Source organism: Monodon monoceros, unplaced genomic scaffold, assembly GCF_005190385.1.
Source record: "Monodon monoceros isolate NGI ecotype Baffin Bay Population unplaced genomic scaffold, NGI_Narwhal_1 Super_Scaffold_11, whole genome shotgun sequence".
In the NCBI taxonomy this organism is placed as follows: domain Eukaryota; kingdom Metazoa; phylum Chordata; class Mammalia; order Artiodactyla; family Monodontidae; genus Monodon; species Monodon monoceros.
In genome coordinates, this window is record NW_021703767.1 from 93,280,801 (window position 1) to 93,305,921 (window position 25,121).

At 38.6% G+C, this 25,121-nt stretch overlaps 1 protein-coding gene across 1 annotated transcript in view; it reads left to right on the forward strand.

Annotated features, from left to right (window-relative positions):
* SPATA16 (spermatogenesis associated 16) overlaps nucleotides 1-25,121 on the forward strand; it is a 223,157-nt gene that overhangs the window by 187,399 nt on the left and 10,637 nt on the right. The window contains exons 8-9 of the mRNA XM_029215182.1: nucleotides 780-944; nucleotides 3,558-3,641. Coding sequence (XP_029071015.1) covers nucleotides 780-944; nucleotides 3,558-3,641 — 249 coding nt within the window. The remainder of the gene's footprint in view (nucleotides 1-779; nucleotides 945-3,557; nucleotides 3,642-25,121) is intronic.

Sequence of the window (25,121 nt, forward strand, 5' to 3'; positions counted from 1 at the left end):
TTTTAGAGAAGGTAACATGTCCTCTCTATGGCTGGCAGTAGCAAACACAGAGGTAGGCCACCTTAATTATAAGTGTGCCCCATTTTAAGAAAGCCCAAAATACCAGTAGATTCATGGAGGACACCAACCTCCATAGACAAGTGCACAACAGTCTATTTCAAGATGGATCATGTCAGTTGCTGGAATGGTCCTAGGACCCAGAATAAATCACTAAAATGCCACAGGAGAGGAGCCAGAGTCCATGGCCATCCAATGAGAGCTAAAGATAAAAGCAGAGCTGGAGGTTTAATGTAAGCCACTGGACTAGACAGAAATCCACTTGCATAACATTTTTCAGGATTCAACTTGCATAAGAAATCTTCCTTTGTATAAACAAGACAGTGGGCAACTCTTAACTCTTATGATGCCTTGGTGACATAGATAAAATCACCCCCGCTCAATGGACACAGCTCTGTGGGATCCCCACTGGGAGAGTGGAGCTCAGGTTCAATTTCAGTCCTTCTTTTCCCCTCATCCCAGATTCCTTAGGCAGGGCCACCTGCAAATCCTTCTCAACAGTCCTGCCAAGCGTTCCCTTTTATATATCAACACATTCATCTGTTTGAAGGAAGGGTACAGACAATTCTCTAAAATAACAGAAGAAAACATTTATTTGCACTAGATACCATTACTTCAGGGGAGCTAAATATGTTATTATTTAGCTGACCTGACTTCAATCCCTGGGGAGAGGTTATTTCTGTGGTTTTGTTCTAAAACATTTCCTTCTACTGGGAGACTAGGGGAGTCTTCGTGCGTGCTCAGGTGTGATGGAGAAGTTGCAATATGCCAGCCTCCTCAGCCGGCTGCAGAGAGTAAAGGAGCAGTCCCAGGTGATCAATCAAGCAATGGCCGAGCTAGCAACCATTCCCTATCTACAGGACATCAGTCAACAGGAGGCGGAATTGGTACGCATTTGTTTTTCTTTGTTTAAGGCTTTCACAAGCCCTGAGCCAATAAAAGAGTGATATGGTCTGAAAAAGAATGTGACAATAAATGCAGTCCGAGGGCAAACTCCCCAACCCTCATGAAGCATTCTAATGAAGAAACTGGAAAATGTAGAAATGTGTGTGTGTGTGTGTGTGTTTTATTTGCCCACCCTAACTAGCTTCTTTTTTTTTTTTAATAGCAAGACCTTTGTGATGTATGAAAATATGGAAGAGAGCTGATTATTCATATTTTGAGTCAGGCTTTTTTGTTTCAAGTAAAGTGAAATTTTAATACATTGTTTCTTAACTCCAAGATATGTTAATACAGGATGCTCTTCAATGGAAAAGTAAGAGGAAAAAACAGTCATTGCTGGATAGAAAACTGACCCTACAAAATCATCCATAGCATTTTCTTATTTACTTCTAATGTCACATATATGCTGGCAGTGCCAACACTCGCACACATATGTACATTTAGTTAAGAGAGGTGTCTTGAGGGGAAAATGTAGTCAAATGGTGGGGTGTTTTTTTTTTTAACTGAATTGACCAGTTAGCTCAGAAAACACAGAGCCTGTCAAAAACTAGTTCAAGAAATATCTTATAGAACAAATCTCCAAACAGGTGTTTATATTATAACCATAATTTATATTAGAAACAATAGCACCTCGTTTGAAAAACGATTATTAATCAGTGTGATGGCCATTCAAGGAAAGGTAAAATTCACTCCATATAAAGCCCCTAATGTGTTGCTGGGAAGGGCTCTTTGAGGCTCTAATTGAATGTAGCGAAAACTAATTACAGACCTGAATTGAATTCACATAGCAAGGATGAGAACAACCCAAACTTATCACCTGTAATTTTCAGATAACTAAAGGAACCCTCCCTCTTTGAACTTTTTAAATTGTTACAAATTAATCAAGAAATGAACCGCCAACATTTATAATGTTCATCTGAACCTGTAAAAGTATATTAAATAAATACTGATATTCAAAGTAAGCATATAAAACCGAGTAGTTTTATATAATAAATAAAATATTTTATATAATAAAATATTTTATATAATAAAATAAAACTCCACATACTAAACATTAAAACTATGAGAAAAAAAGTCTATTAGTCAAGAATTTACTAAGTCAAAACTGGCAATAATACTTTCTAAACCTGTATGGTTATGTGCACAGAACACCTTCTAAAAGGCTAAGTGTTTATCCTACCGTTCGTAAGGCATTCAGGAGTGCAGTAAGTGTGGAGCTTTCAAAGTGCATATTATAGTCAATTTTAGATGATTAATGCTCCTCTGAGATAAAAGAAAGCGAAGAAAATGTTAATTTAAGAAGCTGGCACAATGTTGATCCTGTCTTCCTGAAAAGCACATTCAAGATTTAAATGAAAAATACAAGGGAGTTTTCTGCACTTAGGTCTTCTTAACCACACATCTGCAGCCTTCTTTTTCCTGGAAATACTTATATTTCTAAATATACACAAAGAGCACAAAACTAGCATTATTAACATCACTAACTAATGTGTTAGTGCAACATTCCACTACCCGAAAACTTGGAAAACAGGATTTCATGGGATATTTTCATAATTTATATACCTACTAGAAAAAAAGTAAATGTATAGGGATGTATATGTGCAAGCCAAATATTTAAAAATCATGTATCTTGCAAGGGTTCATCACCTTAAGTAACAGATTTTACTTTCCAGCTTCCAAGCATAGGTTAACCTAGATACAAATCCTCGAAACACCTTTTATGATGCTGTATCAACAGTGACTACTCAGTAGAAGAGTTTTGAGTGACTCAACTCCCTACCCTCCTGTTTAAGCTCTGCAATATCTAAAGAACAGAAAGATTATCTAAGGGTTCATAATGTTTGACGCCATGGTGAACTGAGCTGGAATATGTTCATTTTTAGAGAACTTTCTTTTTTAGCTTTGAATATCACATGGCTTCATGTGGCCTCATTACTTTGCAGCCACATATAAAGTGTGTGTATAGGATTATTTTAAATTGGAATATGGCAGTTCGGGGCAAAGGGTGGAATGTTTTAAACTTGCCTTTGAAATGGAACCTAAAAAAGTAATTCTGGTTATTTTGAAATTTTAGAAAAGAAAAGCATAGTAAAAGAACATAAATGAGCTAGATCCTTTAAGAGGCAATAAAACAACACAATTTTAGTATGGTCCTCTGGTGAGCTTTTGCATGATGCCTAGAATTATGATACATTAGCCTCAGGAGAAAATATTAAAATGTGTTCATGTACTACATGCCATTCCCTGAGAGAATTAACTACCGCCTTCATTCTTTACAACCCAAATCTGTTTTTACAAAACATCAACACTTACTACATTAAAATCTATATGTTTTCTACAAATTTTCAAGAATCTTTCCATTATTTCAGTATTTTATATCTGCAATAATACTTCGTAATGACTGAAGCAGAGATGAGGTGGCAGTGTTCATTGTCGGAAAGTTGAGTAATAAAATCATCAGCGTACAAATGATTTTTTAATTAGGTTTTAATCTGTGTATTTAGAGAAGTTATTTCTGTGTGAATTCCACACTGATAATTTTTATCTTGGTGCCACAGCTGCAGTCACTAATGGCAGATGCTATGGACACCCTTGAAGGAAGAAGAAACGATAAAGAACGTGTGTGGAATACAATTCAAAAGGTAAAACTTTCAGCTGAAGGAAAAAGACATATTATTCTCAAAGAAAATGTCCATCTTGGGTCAAATCTGTTTAAAAGATAAAAAGAAAAGGAAATTCCTGGGGTTGTTTTATTGGTTGTTTTCTTTTTAAAATAAATGCAGCTCTCTCCCTGGAAGTGTAGCCAAAATCAAATATGGATTTATTTAATCTGTTTCCTAAGGTCTGCTGCTTTTCTGACTGTGGTCATATGCTTTTATGGGTCTCTTATCACGCTCATTTTCATATTGTATTTTCATTATCTGCTCCTTCATTATTGGTTATTATAGATATTTTTAAAGCCCTTTCATCAATGTTTTAGTTTGCTCCCCAACCCTTTCTTCCATAATGGTCACTTGAGGAATAATGGCTACATTTCAGGGAACTACAAATGAACTAGCACATTGATGTTTGGGGTGAAGGAGTAACAGACGGGTTGTTAGAAGTAGAACATCCCTTCATTGGTTACCTGAGTTATGCAAAACAAGCACTGAGATGCACCTGGCCCCAGCTACTCGGGAGACTTGTGTGATACCACAGGCCCCTCTGGCAATGCAGGAAGGAGTAAGTAGTGTTGGGTCTCCAGTCCAGCTAAAGGTGATAAATTCTGGTCAATCTACTCCCCACTCAGTCTCCTCCAATCACGGTAAGAACCCACAAAGGGAGAACTGGTGTCAGGAGATGTGAGAAGAGCAAACCAAAGAAGCCTTCAGTTTAAGAGGTAAAGTCAGCCATGAGGGATTCCAGTGCATCTGCAGAAATGTGTGTCTTCTGTAATCAATTCAGAGGCCCTATGATAAATGCATAGAACAGAAATCAACAGAGCTCAGCAAATATTGGTTGGATATCTACTGTGCCTGAAAGAACACTGTATGTTAAGGATATTGTGCTAGACAAGACAAACACAGCCCCTGCCTATATGGGCCTACCCATCTAGGAAAGAAGACAGTTATTAAACAGCTACTTATAAGTTTAGTAACTATTATATTTAAAAAGTGGATGTTCAATGATCTGTGGGAGCAAAGGCAGGAATATAATCTGGTCTGAGAGATCAGAGAATCCATCTCTGAGAAAGTGATATTTATAAAACATTTAAAGGAGAGTAGTAGTTATCCAGATGAAAAGGGAGACTTCTACACAGAGGAATAAGTTTGTACCAAGAATGCTAAGAAAGCATGGCAAATTCAAAAACTGACAAAGGAACGAGGAACATATTTCAAAATGAAGTGCAGAGGCAGAAGTAGTCAAATCACAGAAGATCTTAAAAATTACATTAAGGATTTTTTAAGGATTTGGTCCTAAAAACTATGGTTGGGGAAGTATTAATATTTATCTGATAAATATTTTTGAGACATCGCTAGGGCTGTAGTGGGAAAACAGATCGGGGCTACAGAAATTTGGGGAGGTCAGTTATAAGGAGGTGACTTGATGTACAGTGGTGGGCACAGAGATGGAGAGAAGCAGACAGATGTAAGAAATATTCGGGAAGCAAATATACAGGCCTTATTCACTGATTGCATATGGGAGTTTAGAAAGAAGAAAAGGTTAGAATGATGCCCAGACATTGGGCTTGAGCCACTAGGCAGGGAATAGGAAGAGGTTCGCTGGTGCAAAGGAAAGAAATACTTCAACGAAGCAGCTTTTGGCTGAGAACATAACCTCTTTCAGAGTCCACAGAAACCACACCAGGTATTTGAAAGGGAACTTAATATATAGAATGGTTAACTGTGTATGAAATAGGTAACTGAAAAGGAAAACAATAATTCATTACCAAGGAAGCAATTAAAGGAAAGAGCTACCACCCCCTAGGGCTGGAGAATCAAAGAGAAGAGGTTGCAATTACTAAAACTTAGAAACTTGGAGCAGGGACCTGGCTGGGCCAAAACTCAGATCTCCTACTAGGAGGTGCTATTTAGCTGGTGCTAGTGTCCCTGAACTTGGAGGAGGGGTCGTGAAGGGCTGAGACTTAGACTTCTGAGGAATGGGCACTAACTCACTAGTGCTGATGGGGAGTGAAATAAGGCAGTTTTAATGGGGGTAATCTGGCAACTTTTGGAAAAACCAAATTCCACTGCTACTACAGAAAAGAATGTATGTTTCTGGAGCAAAGAAACTTTGCTGAATAGATGCTCACGGGAACTCCAAGCAGACAGGAAGTCCGCAGCAAATAACCAGGAAGCAGCAAGTCCCTCCTTTCTCCTTGGGTTTTACAGTGTCCCTCTATCGACCCCTATTGATGGAGACAAAGAGCTGGCAAAACAGAAATGGGGTTTCCAGAGTTCCAGTCCCAGCATCAAGGAGCTAATTACAGAAGGGTGGGTTTGGAATTAAGAGACAATAGGCTAATAACTAGGCCAAAAGTGCACTGAACTTAGGGTGCCGGCAAGATATCCAAGGTGAAGTACAGGAGTCTGGAGTTCTGATAGAAAATTGAATAGAGATAGAGTTTTCTAAGTCATTGGCAAATTGGTGGTAACTGAAATCATTTGAGTGGATGACATGGCAGAGAAAGAGCGTATAAGAAGAAGAGAGGTTTGGGGAGCACATTTCAAATTTAGGAGGAGACTAAGAAGGAGTGGCAAGACGAACTGGAGCTAGAGGTAAACGAAATCCAATGCTCATGAGAGTCAAGTAATATAATTAAATATTTCTGCTGACTATAGAAATAATTGTTTAGCACAGGGGGTAGCAAACTACAGTTCACAGGTCAAAACCAACCAACCACTTATTTTTGTAAATAGAGTTTACTGCACACAGCCATGCCATTCACTTAAGTATCATCTATGTCACCTTGGCCAAGTTGAGTAGTTGCCACAAAGACCATATAACTCACGAAGCCTAAAATATTTACTATCTGACCCTACACAAAAAGTCTGCTGTATGCTTATACCCTGCTTTAAAGCATTATCCCTCCCAGAAATATTTGCATTTGTACAGTAAATATTTATAGTTGCAAATCCAAGAGAGAACAGAATAGTCCAATTATGAAATTCCAAGGACTAGCCAAACAGGTAGAAGAGTGATTGACATTCATCTATACCTGTCTGCATCTTGTAGACAACCACCAGTTTCACCTCACTCTACACTAGTGTTCTGACGCCCACATTCATAGGAGCATTTAGCCCACAGCTTCCCGCTTTGCCCTTACTGCAGTTATCTATTGCTGTGTTAAAAATCATTCCAAATATAGTGGTTTAGAACGACAACGTTATCTCTCACAGTTCTATGTGTTGACTAGACTTAGCCAGGTGGTTCTTGCTCAGTGTCTCTCATGCAGTTCAATCTCGTGGCTTCTGTGCCTGGGACTGGAGGAGTCACCTGAAGGCTAAAATGGACTGGACTCACACATGTGGTGACAAGCTGATACTAGTCAGCTGAGACACTGACTGGAGTGCCTAAATGTGGCTTCTCCATATGAATTAGGCTTTAAACAGCACAACAGCTGGGTTCCAAGAGGAAGTATCTCGAGAGAAAGGGAAGTATTTAAAAACCACCAGTCCTCTAAAAGGCTAGGCCCAGAACTGGCATAGCAACTGCCACCCTATTCTATCGGTCAAAGCAGTCACAGCCCAGCCCAGAATCAGGGGATTGGAGAAACAGATTCCAATTCTGCAAGGAGGAGTGATATGTGCATTTGTGGAAAGAATGAAATGATAGCATCCATCTTGGAGATAAGCTTTAGCAGTAGAGCCATGGATCAGGGCCCCGGGCTGGAAAACATACCTGCAAGCAAGCAGGAGTCAGGAGAATAGTCAAGTCAAGGCCTCTGAGCCTGGAACACATCAGAGCCACTCAACCCAACCACTGGGTATCTAGAAACACTTACTGGTGAGCAGCCAATCTTTCCAAATTAAAAGCCCTTAGCTTTCTAAATGGAGGCTCCTGAGAGGTCTTTAAGAAGATGTGAATGGGAAGGAACGCGGTGCCAAATTTTTCCCAAGGGCTTTTAATTTGGTCAGTGTGACTCTACAAAGCATGATCCTATCACTTTCAGACGATTCCGGTAGCAAGTAAGTAATTTCCTTTTACTGCTACAGAGTTCATTTGTGTGTGCAGGAAAAAAAAATAATTATTTTTTAAAAAGCTAATTGTACAAGCTACATTGTGTTCTGAGCCCACTAGAAGTTGATATCAGCATCACCACCTCTGAGATATGTTATCTGTAATAGAAACAGCTGTTGTACCTAATGAAAACACTTGAAATTTTCATCTGAAGCAGAATTATAGCAGCACCTCCTAGTTCCATGGAGTTAAAGGGTCTGTCAGAATCCCTATTACCTAACACAATTTTCAGGGCTCCACTTTGTTACAGGTCTATAAAAAGACTGTCAAGATGAAGCCTGATTCATGAGGGCTGACCTCCTGTCTATATTTTGTTATCTTTGAGATTTCTCTAAGAACCCGGAAAGAGAAAGAATGAGAAAATTCTGGGCTTTTTTCCTGATTCACCAGAACTAAAATACTGTGTATTCTTTATAGAGTTTTAGGAAAGTGGCTCTTGTTTTTCTTTGGCTTTACAGAGTATTGGCTTTCCAGTAGTTAATTCCAGAAAGATATATGTATGTTGGTTTAGCTGTGCAAATACAAAAATAAGCAGATTGTGTCCAAAAAAAAGGGTAAATTTTCTTGTGTTGGAAAGTCCCATGCCATGACAGGACTCTTTAAATAAGAGTATCACACTTTGCTTAGTTTTAGTCTGTAACAAAAATACCTGAGAAAACACACCCCTCTGAATATCCCACACGTCCTGTTAGCACACTGCTCATTCCTGCATTCAGTGACTGGGGCAGACACTGTCCTAGATGCTGGAGATACAGCAATGAAAAAGCAGTGCCCTCATGATGTTTGCATTCTGCTAGAGAAAAGTAGGCAATAAACTACCTAAAGAAATATGGAATATAAGTAATAAATGCCATGGCTGGAGAAAGCAGGAAAGGAAAATGGAAAGTACAAGATGACTGCAACTGCAATAGAATACCCAGGGCAGGATTCACCAAGGTGATAACTGAACAAATATCTGAAAGAAATGCAAACCATGCAAATATCTGGTGAGAAGCATTCCAAGTAAAGGAAACAGCAAACTCAAAACCTTGAGACTGGAGGGTGCCTGGTACATACAAGGATCTGCAAGGAGGGCAAGGTGACTGGAGTAGAATGACACGAGTAATACGAGATGAAGTGAGAGAGCAGAGGAGGTAATGTTTTGTCAAACAGAAAAACAAAAAACACTCTAAGCTGCTGAGGTGAGAAGACATGGAAGGGGGCAACGGTGGAATCAGGAAGACCAGTTAGGAGGTTACTGCAATGATACCAGAGAGTAATAACGATGGCTGGAACCCAAGGTTGCGTGGCTTGAACCTTGAACCTAGATAGTGGCAGTGGATATGAGAAGTGGTCTGATTCTGTCTTCTATCCATAAGAAGAACAAAGACTTATTTACAGGGAGGCTAGTACAGTAAAAAGCACCATGAACTAGCGATTCAAAGACTGGGTCTGTCACAAATTAGCTCAGAAGCCACATCCTTTCTCTAGGCCTCAGTTTTTTCATCTGTAAAAATAAAGATATTGAGCTAGAAGATTCAAAATCCCCTCCCAGCTCTGAATAAATGGGTCTTTTGAAAGCCAGATCATCAAAATGCAAGAAGAGTTCATGTTTACTGAGCTCTTAATATGGGTCAACACTCTCCTATTCACTTTACATACAGCAACTCACTAACCCTCACATAAGGTAAAAGGTATAATTTATTAAACAGAGAAATTTACCAGTTTTCCTAAAGTCACACAGCCAGTAAGTGGTAGAACCAGGACTTGATCTGGCCTTAGAGCCTAATCTCTTTCTTGATAGAAGCCCAAGCTTTGTGCAACCTGAAAAAGCCCGACTGACCACCATTTTTATATATGGCTGAGCGTTCAGGTGTGAAGCCAAATGGGGAATTATGATGGCCTCCAATCAAAGTGGAATCTGGCCATAAACTAGCCCAGTGTGTCTGTCTTCAATTCTCAAAATAAAGTTCTTTCAATCTGAGCCAAAGAAGTCACTAAGGAATTTTCGGTTTAGTCTACCTTTGTGATCTGCCCATATAGGATCCTGTTCCTCTGTACCTTAGTTTTCCATCTCTAACCAGAAAGAATGCAGAGTCTCAATCTACAAAATCTTGACCATGAATTCAGTTCCCACTTGTGGGACCTTGGGCAAGTCGCAGCCTACTGAGAAATACAGTGTGTTCATACCCTTACCACCTACAGAGCCTATGATTCTGTGTTACTTAGCATTGAATCCTAAGGCCCATTATGAACTAAGCCTGAAGAGAAATAGAAAAAGGAATCTTTAGAAAAAGGAGTCTTTTAAAAAAACGTGCCAACTGTTAAGTTGGAACATTCTTATTTCTTCTCACCAGAGACTCAGTTTAGAGAAACATTTAAGCAACACTGTCTACAACTCAGAAGACAAAGCTGCTGGCTCTTAATTTACAAAGTCTAAATTTCACACAGAATTTAATCTGGTATGACATAAAATATTGTCTTATTCTGATCCGCCTCTAGATCTCTGATTTGAGACTAAATAAAGGGAAATAAAACTTTGTTACTTTACAAGTAGTGAGAGAAATACTTCAGCATCTAATCATTATCCTATGAATTTTCATGAGAAGAAATGCTACCTTACAATTTCTTCAAATATTAAAATATAACACAGTACATCATAATCTTTAATGAGTCCAATGAATGGAGTTAAGGTAGATATCTTTAAACCATCCATATGAACTTATTCAAAATGATTTAGCTTTTGGGGGTTCCTTTATCTCTTGAAATCTTAACTTATAAATCATACTCACCTTCACTGTCATACAGGAGTGACATTCATTGATATAGTAAGTTGGTCTTTTAAGATAAAAATAGGATAGAATTGTATGTCACTTAACTCTGTTCTGTGCAAGGCTGTTGACATAGGCAGAGCAAGAAGGGGAGAGTGCAAATTCAGAGATGGGCTGGGGCAGTTGGTTGAAGACTAAAGAACAAATTGGAACATTTTATTTACTTTCCACATCAGCATTCAAACCTGAGTCCTTCCAGGAGCTCCGCTGAGAGAGATTGCCCATGTGGCACTATCATTCATCAGCCAGTCGTCTGGGCTGACTAATATGCGGTTGGGGGCTGCAGTTGTGTCTCTGACAGTGCTGCTGTCTTTTCAAAGATGCAGCAACCGCACCACTCATCTGCAAAGCAGTTTGTCCAGCAATCAGGCTTTTCCTGTGTGTCTTGTTCTTTAAGGAGTCTCCACAGATTTATTGCAATTTGATTCTGAATCTTCTCAGCTTCTGGTTATGGGCTTCCTCGTTAGCATATCCCCAAATTCCTTTAGAGCATGTGCTCCGAGCACTGCTAAGCAGTTCCGTCCGTGGCATAGTGCAGATCATCACGCACAGAAACCAAAGTGCTCTTGTTGCTGACCAGGCTGAGGGGAAGGGGCAGGGAAGCAAGGCCGAAGGGGCTAAGAGGACAGGTGCCGGGATAAACCACTGAGGTTCCGGGGACGAATGAGTCTGTGCCAGCAGGCTTCTAAGTCGGCAATCATAGTGGAGGAGCCACCGGCCAAAGCCCTGGCAGATCCTCCTGACTGAGGTCAGAGGCTGAGCCCTGGGGCTGTCAAACCTGGAGGGAGGACCTCATCCTCACATGGACAGCAAAGCCACGTCTAGCCTGGCGAGCGGAGAAAGCCAAGAGCCTTGGTTTTGGCCATGGCCACTGTACAACACTCCAAACAGATGCTGAATTTCAATCACCATTTAAACCAAACAATATCTTTCTCCTCTAACTTAAAGGAAAAAAATATGTGGTTAATTTGTTAACCATTTTCTACAGCTGCGTTTGCTAATTACTCACTTTCCACCTGTACTTGGCCTCTCCTCCAAAACTGGGAGTACCTCTTTTATATACTTTGTTGGATGAAATTATTCTAAAACTTTGATGATTTGGCAGGAAATTTCTGCAGCAGAAGCATTTCTGTGCAGGAGTCGGATCTAGCATGGCCCTCAACTAGGGAGCATGAATCCAGGAGCTGTGTCTTTTTACCAGGAGCTATCAAGGGGCAGACAAAACTAATCAGCCATTTATTAGGTGCTCACATACTTAATAAAATACTGTGATATCCAACAAATTATCAAACTCTGTTAGTCTGAAGTTTGCTTTTGAATAACTATCACAATGGAAACATGCTATAGAAAAATTTATTTCAGGTAAATAATTAAGTTAATGTGATAAAAAATTAATAATGTGATGACAAATATCATCAGTGATGACTACTGATCTCTTAGTATATGCCAAGCACTTCAAGAAGTTATCACAGAGACTTCCCTGGTGGCGCAGTGGCTGAGAGTCCGCCTGCCAATGCAGGGGACTCGGGTTCGAGCCCTGGTCCGGGAGGATCCCACATGCCGCAGAGCAACTGAGCCTGTGCTCTAGAGTCCACGAGTCACAACTACTGAGCCCGTGTGCCACAACTACTGAAACCCACGCACCTAGAGCCCCGTGCTCTGCAACAGGAGGGGCCCCCTCAATGAGAAGTCCGCGCACCACACCGAATAGCCCCTGCTCGCCACAACTAGAGGGAGCCCGTGCGCAGCAATGAGTACCCAATGCAGCCAAAAATTAATTTAAAAAAAATTTTTTTTTAATTATCACATTTAATGACTGCAACAATCCTATGAGAGATATGTCATTATCTCTCCTTTGAAAGACGAGGAAAAGAGCTTCATAGAATTAACAAGGAAACAAGCCTATGTTTGTTAGGGACAGTATTTGGTTTTGAATCAGGTTTGTTTGGGTCAAAGTCTCTGTTCCTAGTCATTAGCTAGAACACTTATAGTAAACCAAATGCAGCTACTAAAAGTCAATGGCACAAAGAACACTGCCTGACCCAAGCTCAGTTTCTGTAAGACAACCAAAGAGACGATCTTTGAGTCAGCTTTTCAGCAGTGAGTGGGATAGGAGCATTGCAGGCATCTGTTCTTCTCTAGATCACAGCTCACAGACCCAGCTGGCGACTTACCCAGACTGTTTTACAGCAGCTGCCTGACCAAATCTGAACCCTGGCACCCACTATCCCCTGGATCATGCTACTCTTACTGTCCTCCTTCACCACCTCTCCCTTTATAGACATATCTGTTTAGGGTGCTTTGATAGGTCATCATTTTCCTTCTTCCTGCAACATCAGCACCCCAAGAAAACAGCTTGCAAGTCTCGTTATTCCTGTAATATATTTACTGTTGCTCCAAGGGTCACTTTCTGGTGAGATATCTGAATAAGTATTTTGAAATGCACCAGGATCTCAATGAAAACATAGTTTCAGAAGCACATATCACTGTAACCCCTCCACACCTTACCTCACAGCACAGAGGCCTTGTGGCCAGGACTGGACAGCACACTGTTTACTCCTCCACTTCCAGGAACCCCTCCCCTTCCAGGAACCCTTCCCTGCCTGTCCTACTAGGGAGCTAATAATATAGGGAGGTGACTAAAACATAAATTGGAAATGCTCAGATGACTCCAAACCTATCAGTGTTTTTCTCTCTGTAAAGGCTTTTCAAAATGAATCTTTCAGAAGTTCAGTGAAATATTCTGGGGCAAGGGAGGGGAGCATATATCTCAATTTCATTTTGAACTGAAGAGTTTGCTGTTCATTCTAAAAGTTACTTTCTCTAAATTACCTAATATCTCTTTTGCTTGGCAGCCCAGCATTTACTGCATGTATTTTACACATTGAGTTTTGCAATCCTTTATAATTCTAGAGAATAACAAAATACCAGCTTATACCACTTGGTAGCTAAATGAACAATAGGACATCTTCTCATTCTGTATTGAAAGTGAGATTAATACAGAGTTCAGAGCAATTGCCTTGTCACTCTTTCAGTCAATTTATAGTGTACTCATTATATCTTTCATCTTTTGGAGAAGGGTAAAAATAAAAGTACCTTTACATGCAGCCCTAAAGGAAGGTATGGGGTCATTTATCATTCCGATTGTGACTTTCTTAAAATCGTGCATGCGGAGGAGGGAACAAGACTGTAGTCAAAAACACATACAAATGCCATAAGCACCAACACGCCCATATCTCTTAGCATCATTAAAACTGGATGTGTAAAACATATGTGTACTCTGCTAATATGGCTTTCTGCTGGAGAAGAGATTCTGGAGAAGAACATGAGGTGGCTGGTGAAAAGATGCATATGGACCAATGTTAGAGATCCTAACCCACAGATAGGATAAAGTTAGGCTTCTTTCTTACTGAATTGAAAGGAATTCGAGAAGCTTTTAACTTCCCAATACCTCTAATGGAGAGGAGACCCCCTTCAGCTTCACTGATTCACTTCATCATACTGATGATGATTTTCAGAAGCAACTGGGAAAACAGATACAAGAAATAAAAGTACATCTCCCTGAGGAACAGAGGTCAGGAATCATTTTTTTAAAGCCGTGATAGAGGGCTTCCACTTTCAGGAATATGGAGGAGACATGCTTTTCCCTATTCCTCACATTAAGTGAAACCTTGGACATTATATACAAATATAAGACTCTGAAAGGTGGAATGAAAAGGGAAATGACCTAGAGACATGGGGACCTGAGCAATAACATGGTGATGAGTTCACTGGATTTTTTTAAATTTATTTATTTTGCCTCATACATTCCACACTTCTTGATGACGAAACCCGGTAACCCAGAAACACTAACATGTGCAGACACACACAAAAAAACCCAACAAAATCCAGCTCCCTCCAGCCAAAGGACAAGGAAAAAGGCAGCCTAGCAAGACAGAAAGTTCTTAGGCAATAATCATCCTACTCCAGCCAAACACCACAGAAAAAAGATGGTGATCCAACCCCAGCCATGTCAGCAAAGCCCAAGTGAGGAGTTAGACTTCTTCCCTCACCAGGCTATAATAAGGTGTCTCAACCTTCCCACCTGAAGAGGGTGGTGTCAAAGAAACTAAATAGGGAGCCTAGATATTCGTCCCCACTGGGTGTGGTGTCAGAGGAGGCCTAGTAGACGGTCAGAATTTTCACCACCCACCAACAATCATGAGCCTGCCTCCTCAATGTGATGTCAGTGGAGGTCACATGGGGAGCAGTGATGAGGTACTGCTGGAGAGGTATCAGTGGAAACCTAGTGAGGAGCTTGAATGCTCATGCCAAGCCAGAAGTAATGAGGAACCCCTCCCTCAAGTGTCAATGGAGGCTGAGTGTGGAACCTGAACTTCTATCCCCACCTGGCAGTAATGAGGCAATGTCCCTCCCACCTCTTGCCATAGCAGTTTCAGAAAATCCAGCTAAAGCAGAAGGCTTAAATAAGATCCAGACTCTCATAACATTAATACCCCAAATGTACAGATTTCAATCAAAGGTCATGCATCATACCAAGAAACAGGAAGATCTCAAACCGAATAATAAAAGACAATCAATTGATGCTAACACAAAGATGTTAGAGCTATTATAATTATCTGACAAAGATTTTAAAGCAGCCACCATAAAAATGTTCTAATGAGCAATTAGAGACACCTTAAACCAAATTTTAAAATATGACATCAGACTATACTACAAAGCTATAGTAATCAAAATGGTATGGTACTGGAACAAAAATAGACACATAGATCAATGGAACAGAAAAGAGAGCCCATAAATAAACCCACACACTTATGATCAATTAACCTATGACAAAGGAGGCAAGAATATACAATGGGGAATAGAAAGTCTCTTCAGTAAGTGGTGCTGGGGGTCCCCGTGGCAGAGAGCAGGGTGAGAGGCCAACCGTGGCCTTCTCCCCGGGCCCTCCAGGCCACCTGGCCTTGGGGCCAGCAGGTGAGCTGGGTGTCTGGGGACAGGCTGAGGGCTGTGTCCCATGGAGCCCCAGAGCCCTCACCACAGCCACCCACCAGCTGAGCCCAGGCCTTGAGGCAGCGGTGAACCCCTCCCCCCATCCCCGCCTCTGCAACCTCATGGCGGCAACATCTCCATGGGTCGCAGTCCATGGAGGCTTCAGAAAGTGAAGGATATGCACACTGCCATTCAGGCTTGTCAGCTCCCCCATCTCAGCTGTCCTCTGCTTCCTGCATCTCTCCAGTCTCCTAAATAACCACCACCACTTGCCCTAGAAATGGGATCTGGGCTTGGACCCAGCTGATTTGATTTGAGCTTTAAGCTCCCAAGTCCTCCAGCCCATCAGCCACCCCTGAGAGACTGAGGTTGACACCCAAGGAGACACCCATTCCACATCCCTGGTACGATGTCTAAGGAGCTACTATCTGGATTTGGAGTCACGACTACCCTCACCCTCGACTCACATGTTCCTCAATGTGTCTGGCACAGAGAGCCAGCCACTGTTCTAAAAATGACTTCCTTTTATTAATCTTCCTTTGAGAGCAAGAAGCTAATAAGAGAAGGAACTTGCAGAGCACTCTTCTAAAGAGTCAGAAAGAAACAAGAACACAGCCAGAAAAAATTGGGACTTAATAAATAACAAGCAAAGGAAATCATCAACAAACGAAAAGAGAACCTACAGAATGGGAGAAAATATTTGCAAACAATGGAAACAACAAGTGGTTAATTTCCAAAATATACAGACAGCTCATACAGCTCAATATCAAAAAAACAAACAACCCAATCCAAAATTGGGCAGAAAATCTAAATAGACATTTCTCCAAAGAAGACATGCAGATGGCCAATAGGCACATGAAATGATGCTCAACATCGCTAATTATTAGAAAATGCAAATGAAAACTGCAATGATGTACCACATCACACCGGTCAGAATGGCCATCATCAAACAGTCTAGAAATAATAAATGCTGGAGAGGGTGTGAGAAATGGGAATGCTCCTACACTGCTGGTGGGAATGTAAATTGGTGCAGCCACTAGGGAGAACAGTATGGAGGTTCCTTAAGAAACTAAAAACAGAATTAACATATGATCCAGCAATCCTACTCCTGAGCATATATCTGGAGAAAACCATACTTCAAAAAGACACATGCGCCCCAATGTTCACTGCAGCACTATTTACAATAGCCAAGACATGGTAGTGACCTAAGTGTCCATCAATAGATGAATGGATAAAGATGTGGGGGATATATATATATATATATATATATATATATATATATATATCCACAATGGAATATTACCCAGCCATAAAAAAGAAATAATGCCACTTTCAGCAGCATGGATGGACCTAGCGATTATCATAATAAGTGAAGTAAGTCAGATGGAGAAAGTCAAATATCATATGATATCACTTATATATGAACTCTAAAACAATGATACCAATGAACTTATTTACAAGACAAATAGACTCACAGACAGAAAACAAACGTATGGTTACTAAATAGAAAGGAGAGGGGAGGGATAAATTAGGAGTTTGGGATTAAAATGTACACACTACTGGGCTTCCCTGGTGGCGCAGTGGTTGAGAGTCCGCCTGCCAATGCAGGGGACATGGGTTCATGCCCCGGTCCGGGAAGATCCCACATGCCATGGAGCGGCTAGGCCCGTGAGCCATGGCCGCTGAGCCTGCGCATCCGGAGCCTGTGCTCCGCAATGGGAGAGGCCACAACAGTGAGAGGCCCACGTACCACAAAAAAAATAAAATAAAATAAAAATAAAATATACACACTACTATATATAAAATAGATAACCAATAAGAACCTACTGTACAGCACAAGGAACTATACTCAGTATCTTGCAATAAGCTATAATGGAAAAGAATCTGAAAGTTATACATATATATGTACAACTGAATCACTTTGCTTTACATCTGAAACTAACACAACACTGTAAATCAACTATATTTCAATAAAAATTTTAAAAATAATTTTTAAAAAGTGGTGCTGGGAAAACTGGAACAGCTACATGTGAAACAATGTAATTAGAACATTTTCTCACACAATATACAAAAATAAACTCAAAATAGATTAAAGACCTAAATATAAGACTGGAAAGCACAAATCTTCTAGAAGAAAACATAGGCAGAATATTCTTTGACATAAATTGTAGCAATATGTTTTTGGATCTGTCTCCTAAGCCAAAGGAAGTAAAAGCAAAACTAAACAAATGGGACCTAATTAAACTTAAAAGCTTTTGCACAGCAAAGGAAACCATCAACAAAACAAAAAGGCAACCTACTGAATAAGTGAAACATATTTGCAAATAATATAACTGATAACAGGTTAATATCCAAAATATATAAACAGATCATACAACGTAATATAAAAGAATACCTGATTAAGAAATGGGCAGAAGACATGAATAGACATTTTCCAAAGAAGACATACAGATGGCCAACAAGCACATGGAAAGATGCTCAACATCACTAATCATCAGGGAAATGCAAATCAAAACCACAATGAGATATCACTTCACACCTGTCAGAATGTTATTTGTGTTCTTTTTGAACACAAATATGTGTTCAGTGTTGGTGAGGTGTGGAGAAAAGGGGACCCTTGTACACTGTTGGTGGGAATGTAAACTGGTGCAACCACTATGGAAAACTGCAGGGAAGTTCCTCAAAAAACTAAAAGTAGAACTGCTATATGATACAGCAATTCCATTCTTCTGGGTATAGATCCCAAAAAACGAAAACACTAATTTGAAAAGATACATGCATCCCAATGTTCATAGCATTATTTACAATAGCCAAAATATGGAAGCAACCTAAGTGCCCATCAACAGATGAATGGATAAGAAAGATATGGGGGGTGTGTGTGTGTGTGCGTGTGTGTATAAATATATACACAAACAATGGAATACCACTCAGCCATCAAAAAGAATGAAATTTTGCCATTTACAATAACGTGGATGGACCTAGAGAGTATTATGCTTAGTGAAATGTCAGAGAAAGACAAATAGTCTGATATCATTTATATGTGGAATGCAAAACACAAAACAAATGAATATAACAAAAAAGAAACAAACTCATAGAAAACATACTAGAGGGAAGGGGGAGGGGCAGATAGAGGTAGGGGATTAACAGGTACAAACTACTACGTATAAAATAAGCTACAATGATATATTGTACAGCACAGGGAATATAGCTAATAGTTTATAGTATAAATGAAGTATAATCCATAAAAATTTCAAATCACTATAGTATATACCTGAGACTAATATAATATTGTAAATCAACTATACTTCAATAAAAAAATAGAGAATCTCAGCAAAGAAACAGAAGACTTAAGAAGAACCAAATAGAAATTTTAGAACTGCAAAATACAATAACCAAAATAAGAAACTCAATGGAGGGGCTTAACATCAGAATGAATGGGAAAGAGGAAAGAATCAATGAATTGACGATAAGACAGTATAAATTATCCAATTGGAACAACAGAGAAAATAGACTGAAAAAAAAAAATGAAAAGATCCTCAAGGAGCTGTGAGTCTAAAACAAGAAATCTAATATTCATGATAACAGAATCCCAGAAGGACCGGAGAAAATGGACAGGAATGAAAAAGTACCCAAAGAAATAATAGCTGAAAACCTCCATAATTTGGCAAAAGACAGAAAACTATAGATTCAAGAATTTGAGGGGCTTCCCTGGTGGCACAGTGGTTAAGAATCCGCCTGCCAATGCAGGGGACACAGGTTTGAGCCATGGTCCGGGAAGATCCCACATGCCGCGGAGCAACTAAGCCCGTGCACCACAACTACTGAGCCTGTGCTCTAGAGCCTGCGAGCCACAACTACTGAAGCCCGCGTGCCTGCAACAAGAGAAGCCACCACAATAAGAAGCCCATACACTGCAACAAAGAGAAGCCCCTGCTCACCACAACTAGAGAAAGCCCGTGAGGAGCAAGGAAGACTCAACACAGCCAAAAATCAATCAATTAATTAATTTTTTTTAAAAAAAAGAATTTGAGTGAATTCCAAACAGGATAAACTCAAATTCACACCAGGATGCAGCATAGTCTAAATTTTAAACCTTAAAGACAAGGAAAGATCTTGAAAGCAGCAAAAAAAGAAATGATTCACTAACTATAGGGGAAAAACAATTTGAATGACAGTGGATTTTTCAGTAAAATATATGGGGGCCAAAAATAAGTGGCACATTTTTCAAATATTGAAAGAAAAGAATTGTCAACACAGAATGCTATACTGAACAAAAATCTTTCAGGAATGAAGAGAAAATCAAGACATTCTTAGATGAAGGAAAACTAAGAGAATTTGTCGTCAGATAACTTACCCTAAAAAATGCCTGAAGGAAGTTCTCTAAATAGAAAGGAAACAATAAAAGAAAGAACTGTAAAATATCAAGAAAACTGAAAGAACACAGCAAGCAGAAGTATGAGTAAAAACAATAGACTGTCCTCTTCATTATGTTTAACGGTGCAAGCAAAAATAATAACACCGTGTAATGTGATTCTAAATATACATGGAGTTCTGTTTTTCAGTTCCACATATAAGGAGCTTGGAATTCACCACTCCATCCTAAAAACAAGTAAAAAGCTGAACAGACTGAAAAAATCAATAACTCTTCTTGGGCAAATAAGAGACTGGACAACACAGGACAAATCACTGCTCCCAAGAAGGGAGAGACTAAGAGGTGAATGCAGGGAGATGTGGCTTTCTGGAGCAGAGACTCGTGAGCAGAAACTGCCATGGGAACCAGTGTTGGGGTTGGAAAGCCGGAATTATAACTGATAAATTGCTGTGCCAACAACTCTGAGTATTAAAATCTCTGGGGTGGGGGGGCTTCCCTGGTGGCGCAGTGGTTGAGAGTCCGCCTGCCGATGCAGGGGACGCGGGTTCGTGTCCCGGTCCGGGAAGATCCCACACGCCTCAGAGCAGCTGGGCCCGTGAGCCGTGGCCGCTGAGCCTGCGCGTCCGGAGCCTGTGCTCCGCAACGGGAGAGGCCACAACAGTGAGAGGCCCACCTACCACAAAAAAAAAAATAAAAGACTAAAACATAATCATAGGACTATAGAATGCTTCCCCTCCCCTCACAGCTGAGGACCACATTACTAAAGGTCTATTTATAGCAGTTCCTTTTACCCAGTACATCATGTCCAGCTAACAAAAAAAAAACTACAATGCATACATACCAAAAGGCCAAAAACACAATTTGAAGAGACAAAGCAATCATCAGAAGCAGATATGGCAGACATGTTGTAATTATCAGACTAGAAATTTAACACAACAATGATTAATACACTAAGGACTCTAATGGATAAAGTAGACAGCATGCAAGAAAAGATGTGTAATAATAATAGCAACAATATATTACATATGCTTATGTATATGTTTTAGGCACGTGTGTTTATATAATACATATATATGTACATATATAATATATATAATACATATATAATATACATATATGTATATATAATACAAATGCTTATATATAAATAAAATGACAGCAAAGATACAAGGGACTAGAGAAAGGAATTAGGATTATTTTATTATTATACAGTACTGACACTACCTGTGTAGTGGTATAGTGTTGTTTGAGAGTAGACTTGGATTAGTTGTGAATGTATATTGCAAACTCTAGGTCAACCACTAAAAAAAGTCAAAAAAAAAAAAGAGGTATAACTAATATACTAAGAAAGGAGAAAAAATAAATGAAGGAAGGTAAAGAGACATTTAAAAAGGCAAGGTTTCTTTTTTTTTTTCAATATTTATAGATTATACTCCATTTAAATTTATTACAAAACAGTGGCTGTGTTTCTCTGTGCTGTATAATATATCCTTGCTGCTTATCTATTTTTTTTTTAACATCTTTATTGGGGTATAATTGCTTTACAATGGTGTGTTCGTTTCTGCTTTATAACAAAGTGAATCAGTTAAACATATACATATGTTCCCATATCTCTTCCCTCTTGCGTCTCCCTCCCTCCCACCCTCCCTATCCCACCCCTCCAGGCGGTCACAAAGCACCAAGCTGATCTCCCTGTGCTATGAGGCTGCTTCCCATTAGCTATCTACCTTATGTTTGGTAGTGTATATATGTCCATGCTAAAAAGGCAAGGTTTCTTAACTTCAACAGAACTTAAAACAAAGACATCAGTAGACTGAAAATATCTGTATATCCTAGAACAACTACTAAATATGTTATACAAAAAATACACTAAAAAAACTCTAAATATATTAAAATGAAATTATAAAAAATGTTCAAGTATCCATAGGAAGGTAAGGAAAAAAAAGAGAAGCAAAAACCAAAGAGAACAAAAAGAAAGCAAAAAATAAAATGACAAAGTAAGTCCTAACATACCAACAATTATATTAAATGTAAATGGTCTAAATACAAGAATTAAAAGACAAACTGGCAAAATTGATTTAAAATTATAATCCAACTATATACTGTCTACAAATTCACTTCAAATATAATGACATAGGCAGGCTAAAAATCAAAGGTAAATACAAATATTAATATAAGGAAAACAGTAGTGACTATATCAATATCAGACAAAGTAGACTTCAGAGAAAAGAAAGTAGACAGAGAGGACATTATAGAGAGAAACATTATGTAATAGTAAAAGAATCAGTCCACCAAGAAGACACAGCAATCCTAAATGTGTATGCACCAAACAACAGGGCTGCAAAATATATGAAACAAAAACTCAAGGGACTAAAAGGAAAAATAGACATGTCCACAATTATAGTTGGAGATTTCAAACCCTCTCTCTCAACAGTTGATAAAACAAATAAACAGAAAACTCAGAACTCAATGACACCATCAACCAATGGGATCTAACCAACATTTATAAAATAATCCATCCACTAACAGCAGAATACACATCTTTTCAAGTGTCCATAGAACATACACCAAAACAGACCATATCCTGGGCCATAAATAAACTTTGACAGATTTTTAAAAACAAATATTAAGGAAGGTTTTCTTCAACTACAGCAGAATCAAACTAGAGATCAATAATAAAAAGATAACAGTAAATGTTCTAAATACTTGAATAGTCCATGGAACAAAGAGGTATCAAGGAAAATGAAAAAATACACTGAATTGAATAAAAATTAAAATATAACATATAAAACTTTGTGGGATACAGCAAAAACAGCACTGAAAGAGAAACTCAGAACACCAAATGCATACGTTACAAAAGAGGAAAAAAATCTCAAATCAATAATTGAAGCCCTGGGGCTTCCCTGGTGGCACAGTGGTTGAGAGTCCTCCTGCCAATGCAGGAGACACGGATTCATGCCACGTAGCGGCTAGGCCCGTGAGCCATGGCCGCTGAGCCTGCATGTCCAGAGCCTGTGCTCTGCAATGGGAGAGGCCACAACAGTGAGAGGCCCACACACTACAAAAAATAAAAATAAAAAAATAATAATTGAAGCCCTGACTCAAAAACCTAGTAAAGGAAGAGCAAAATAAACCCAAAACAGAAATATAAAAGGAAATAATAAAGGCAAGGCTAGAAACCAATGAAATGGTAAACAGAAAAATAGAGAAAATCAATGAAACAAAGAGCTGGTCTTTAAACATATCAGTAAAATTTACAAACCTCTTGTAAGACTAATGAAGAAAAAAAGAGAGAAGACAAAATCATCCATATCAGGAATGAAATAGGATATCACTATAGACCCTGCAGAAATCAAAATTATAATAAGGGACTACTACAGCTAACTCTACGCATAAAAATTTAACAATGTAGATGAAATGTACCGATTTCTCAAGAAACACAAAGTACCATAAGTACCATAACTCACCCAATATGAAATAAGTTGAAGCACTCTGTAACTATTAATGACATTTAATTCATAATTTTTAAACTCCCTCAAAAGAAATCTTTAAGCCCAGTTGGTTTGACACCAGTTCCACACAATCTCTTTCAAAAAGTATAAGAGAAAGGAAGCACTCTCCAATTCATGCTATAAAGTTAGTATTACCTGATACCAAACAGACAAAAACAGTACCAAAAAAAAAACCAAAACCGAAGGAAAAAAAACACCCCTAAACCCTGCAAACTAATATCTCTTATGAATATACCTGTAAAAATCTTTTTTTAAATTTTTAAAATGTTAGCAAATAGAATTCAGCAACATATTAGAATTATATGCCATAACCAAGTGAGGTTCATTCAAGAGATGCAAACAAGCTATCTGAATATTTAAAATTCAATGTAATCTACCATATCAACAAAATACAGAAAAAAAAGTCACATAATCATATCAATTGAGGCATTAAAAAATTGACAAAACTTAACACCCATTCATGATAAAAACTCTCAGACAACTACAAATAGAAGAGGATCTCCTCAAATTGTTAAATAGCATCTACAAAAATCCTAGAACTAACATACTTAATTGTGAAAGACTGAATGCTTTCTCCCTAAAATCAGGAACAAGACAAGGATGTCTGCTCTCAGCACTCTTATTCAACACTGTTGTTAGAAATTCCACCTATTGCAGAAAGGCAAGAGAAAGGAAGAAAAGGCATATATATCAGGAAGGAAAAAATAAAACTTTGTCAATAATGTAAGTATTATTGTCAACAGAGAAAAACAAAAAAAAAGTAAACCCAAAAAAAAAAATCTTAAAATAAGTGAGTTCATTAAGGTTACAAGGTAAACATACAAAACTCAATTGTATTTCAATATACTAGCAATAATCAGGGACAGTAAAATGTTAAATATAGTACCATTTACAAATTTCAGAAAAAGTGAAATGCTTTGGTGTAATTCTAACAAAACATACACAGGGCTTGTATACTGAAAACTACGAAACTGTAACGAAAGAAAGCAAAGATCTAAATAAATGGAGAGCCATGCTGTGTTCATGGACTGGAAGACTCAACACAGTATAGACATCAATCTCTCAAAATTGATGATTTAATGCAATTCCTATTAAAATCTCTGTAAGAATTTTCATAAAAACAAGACTATTTTAAAATTTATGGAAAGCCACAGTAAACAGAATAGCTAAGACACTTTAGAAAAAGAGTGAACTGAAAGGAATCAGTCTACTGGATTTCAAAACTTTTTATATAGCTACAGTAATCAAGACTTCGTGGTATTAGTGGAATGTAGACACAAAGATCAATGAAACAAAATTGAAAACCGTAAGTAAATTCACATAAATATGCTCAATTGATTTTTTTATAAAGGCACAAAAGCAATTCAATAAAGCAAAGATAGGCTTTTCAATAAATGGTGCAAGAGTATTTGTACATCCATAGGTGAAAACAAACAAAAAATTTGACCTAAGTCTGACACTTGATACAAATATTGACTCAAAATGTAAAACTTTTAGAAAAAAACATAGGAGAAAATCTTTGGAATCTTAGTCTATGCAAAGCATTCTTAGACGTGACACCAAAAGTATGATCCCTAAAAATCTAATTGATAAATTAGACTTCATCAAAATTGAGAACTTTTACTCTGTGAAAGATTCTGTTTAAAAGGATGAAAAGACAAGTTACAGAATGACAGAAAATATTTGCAAACCACATGCCCAAAAAAAGACAAGTAT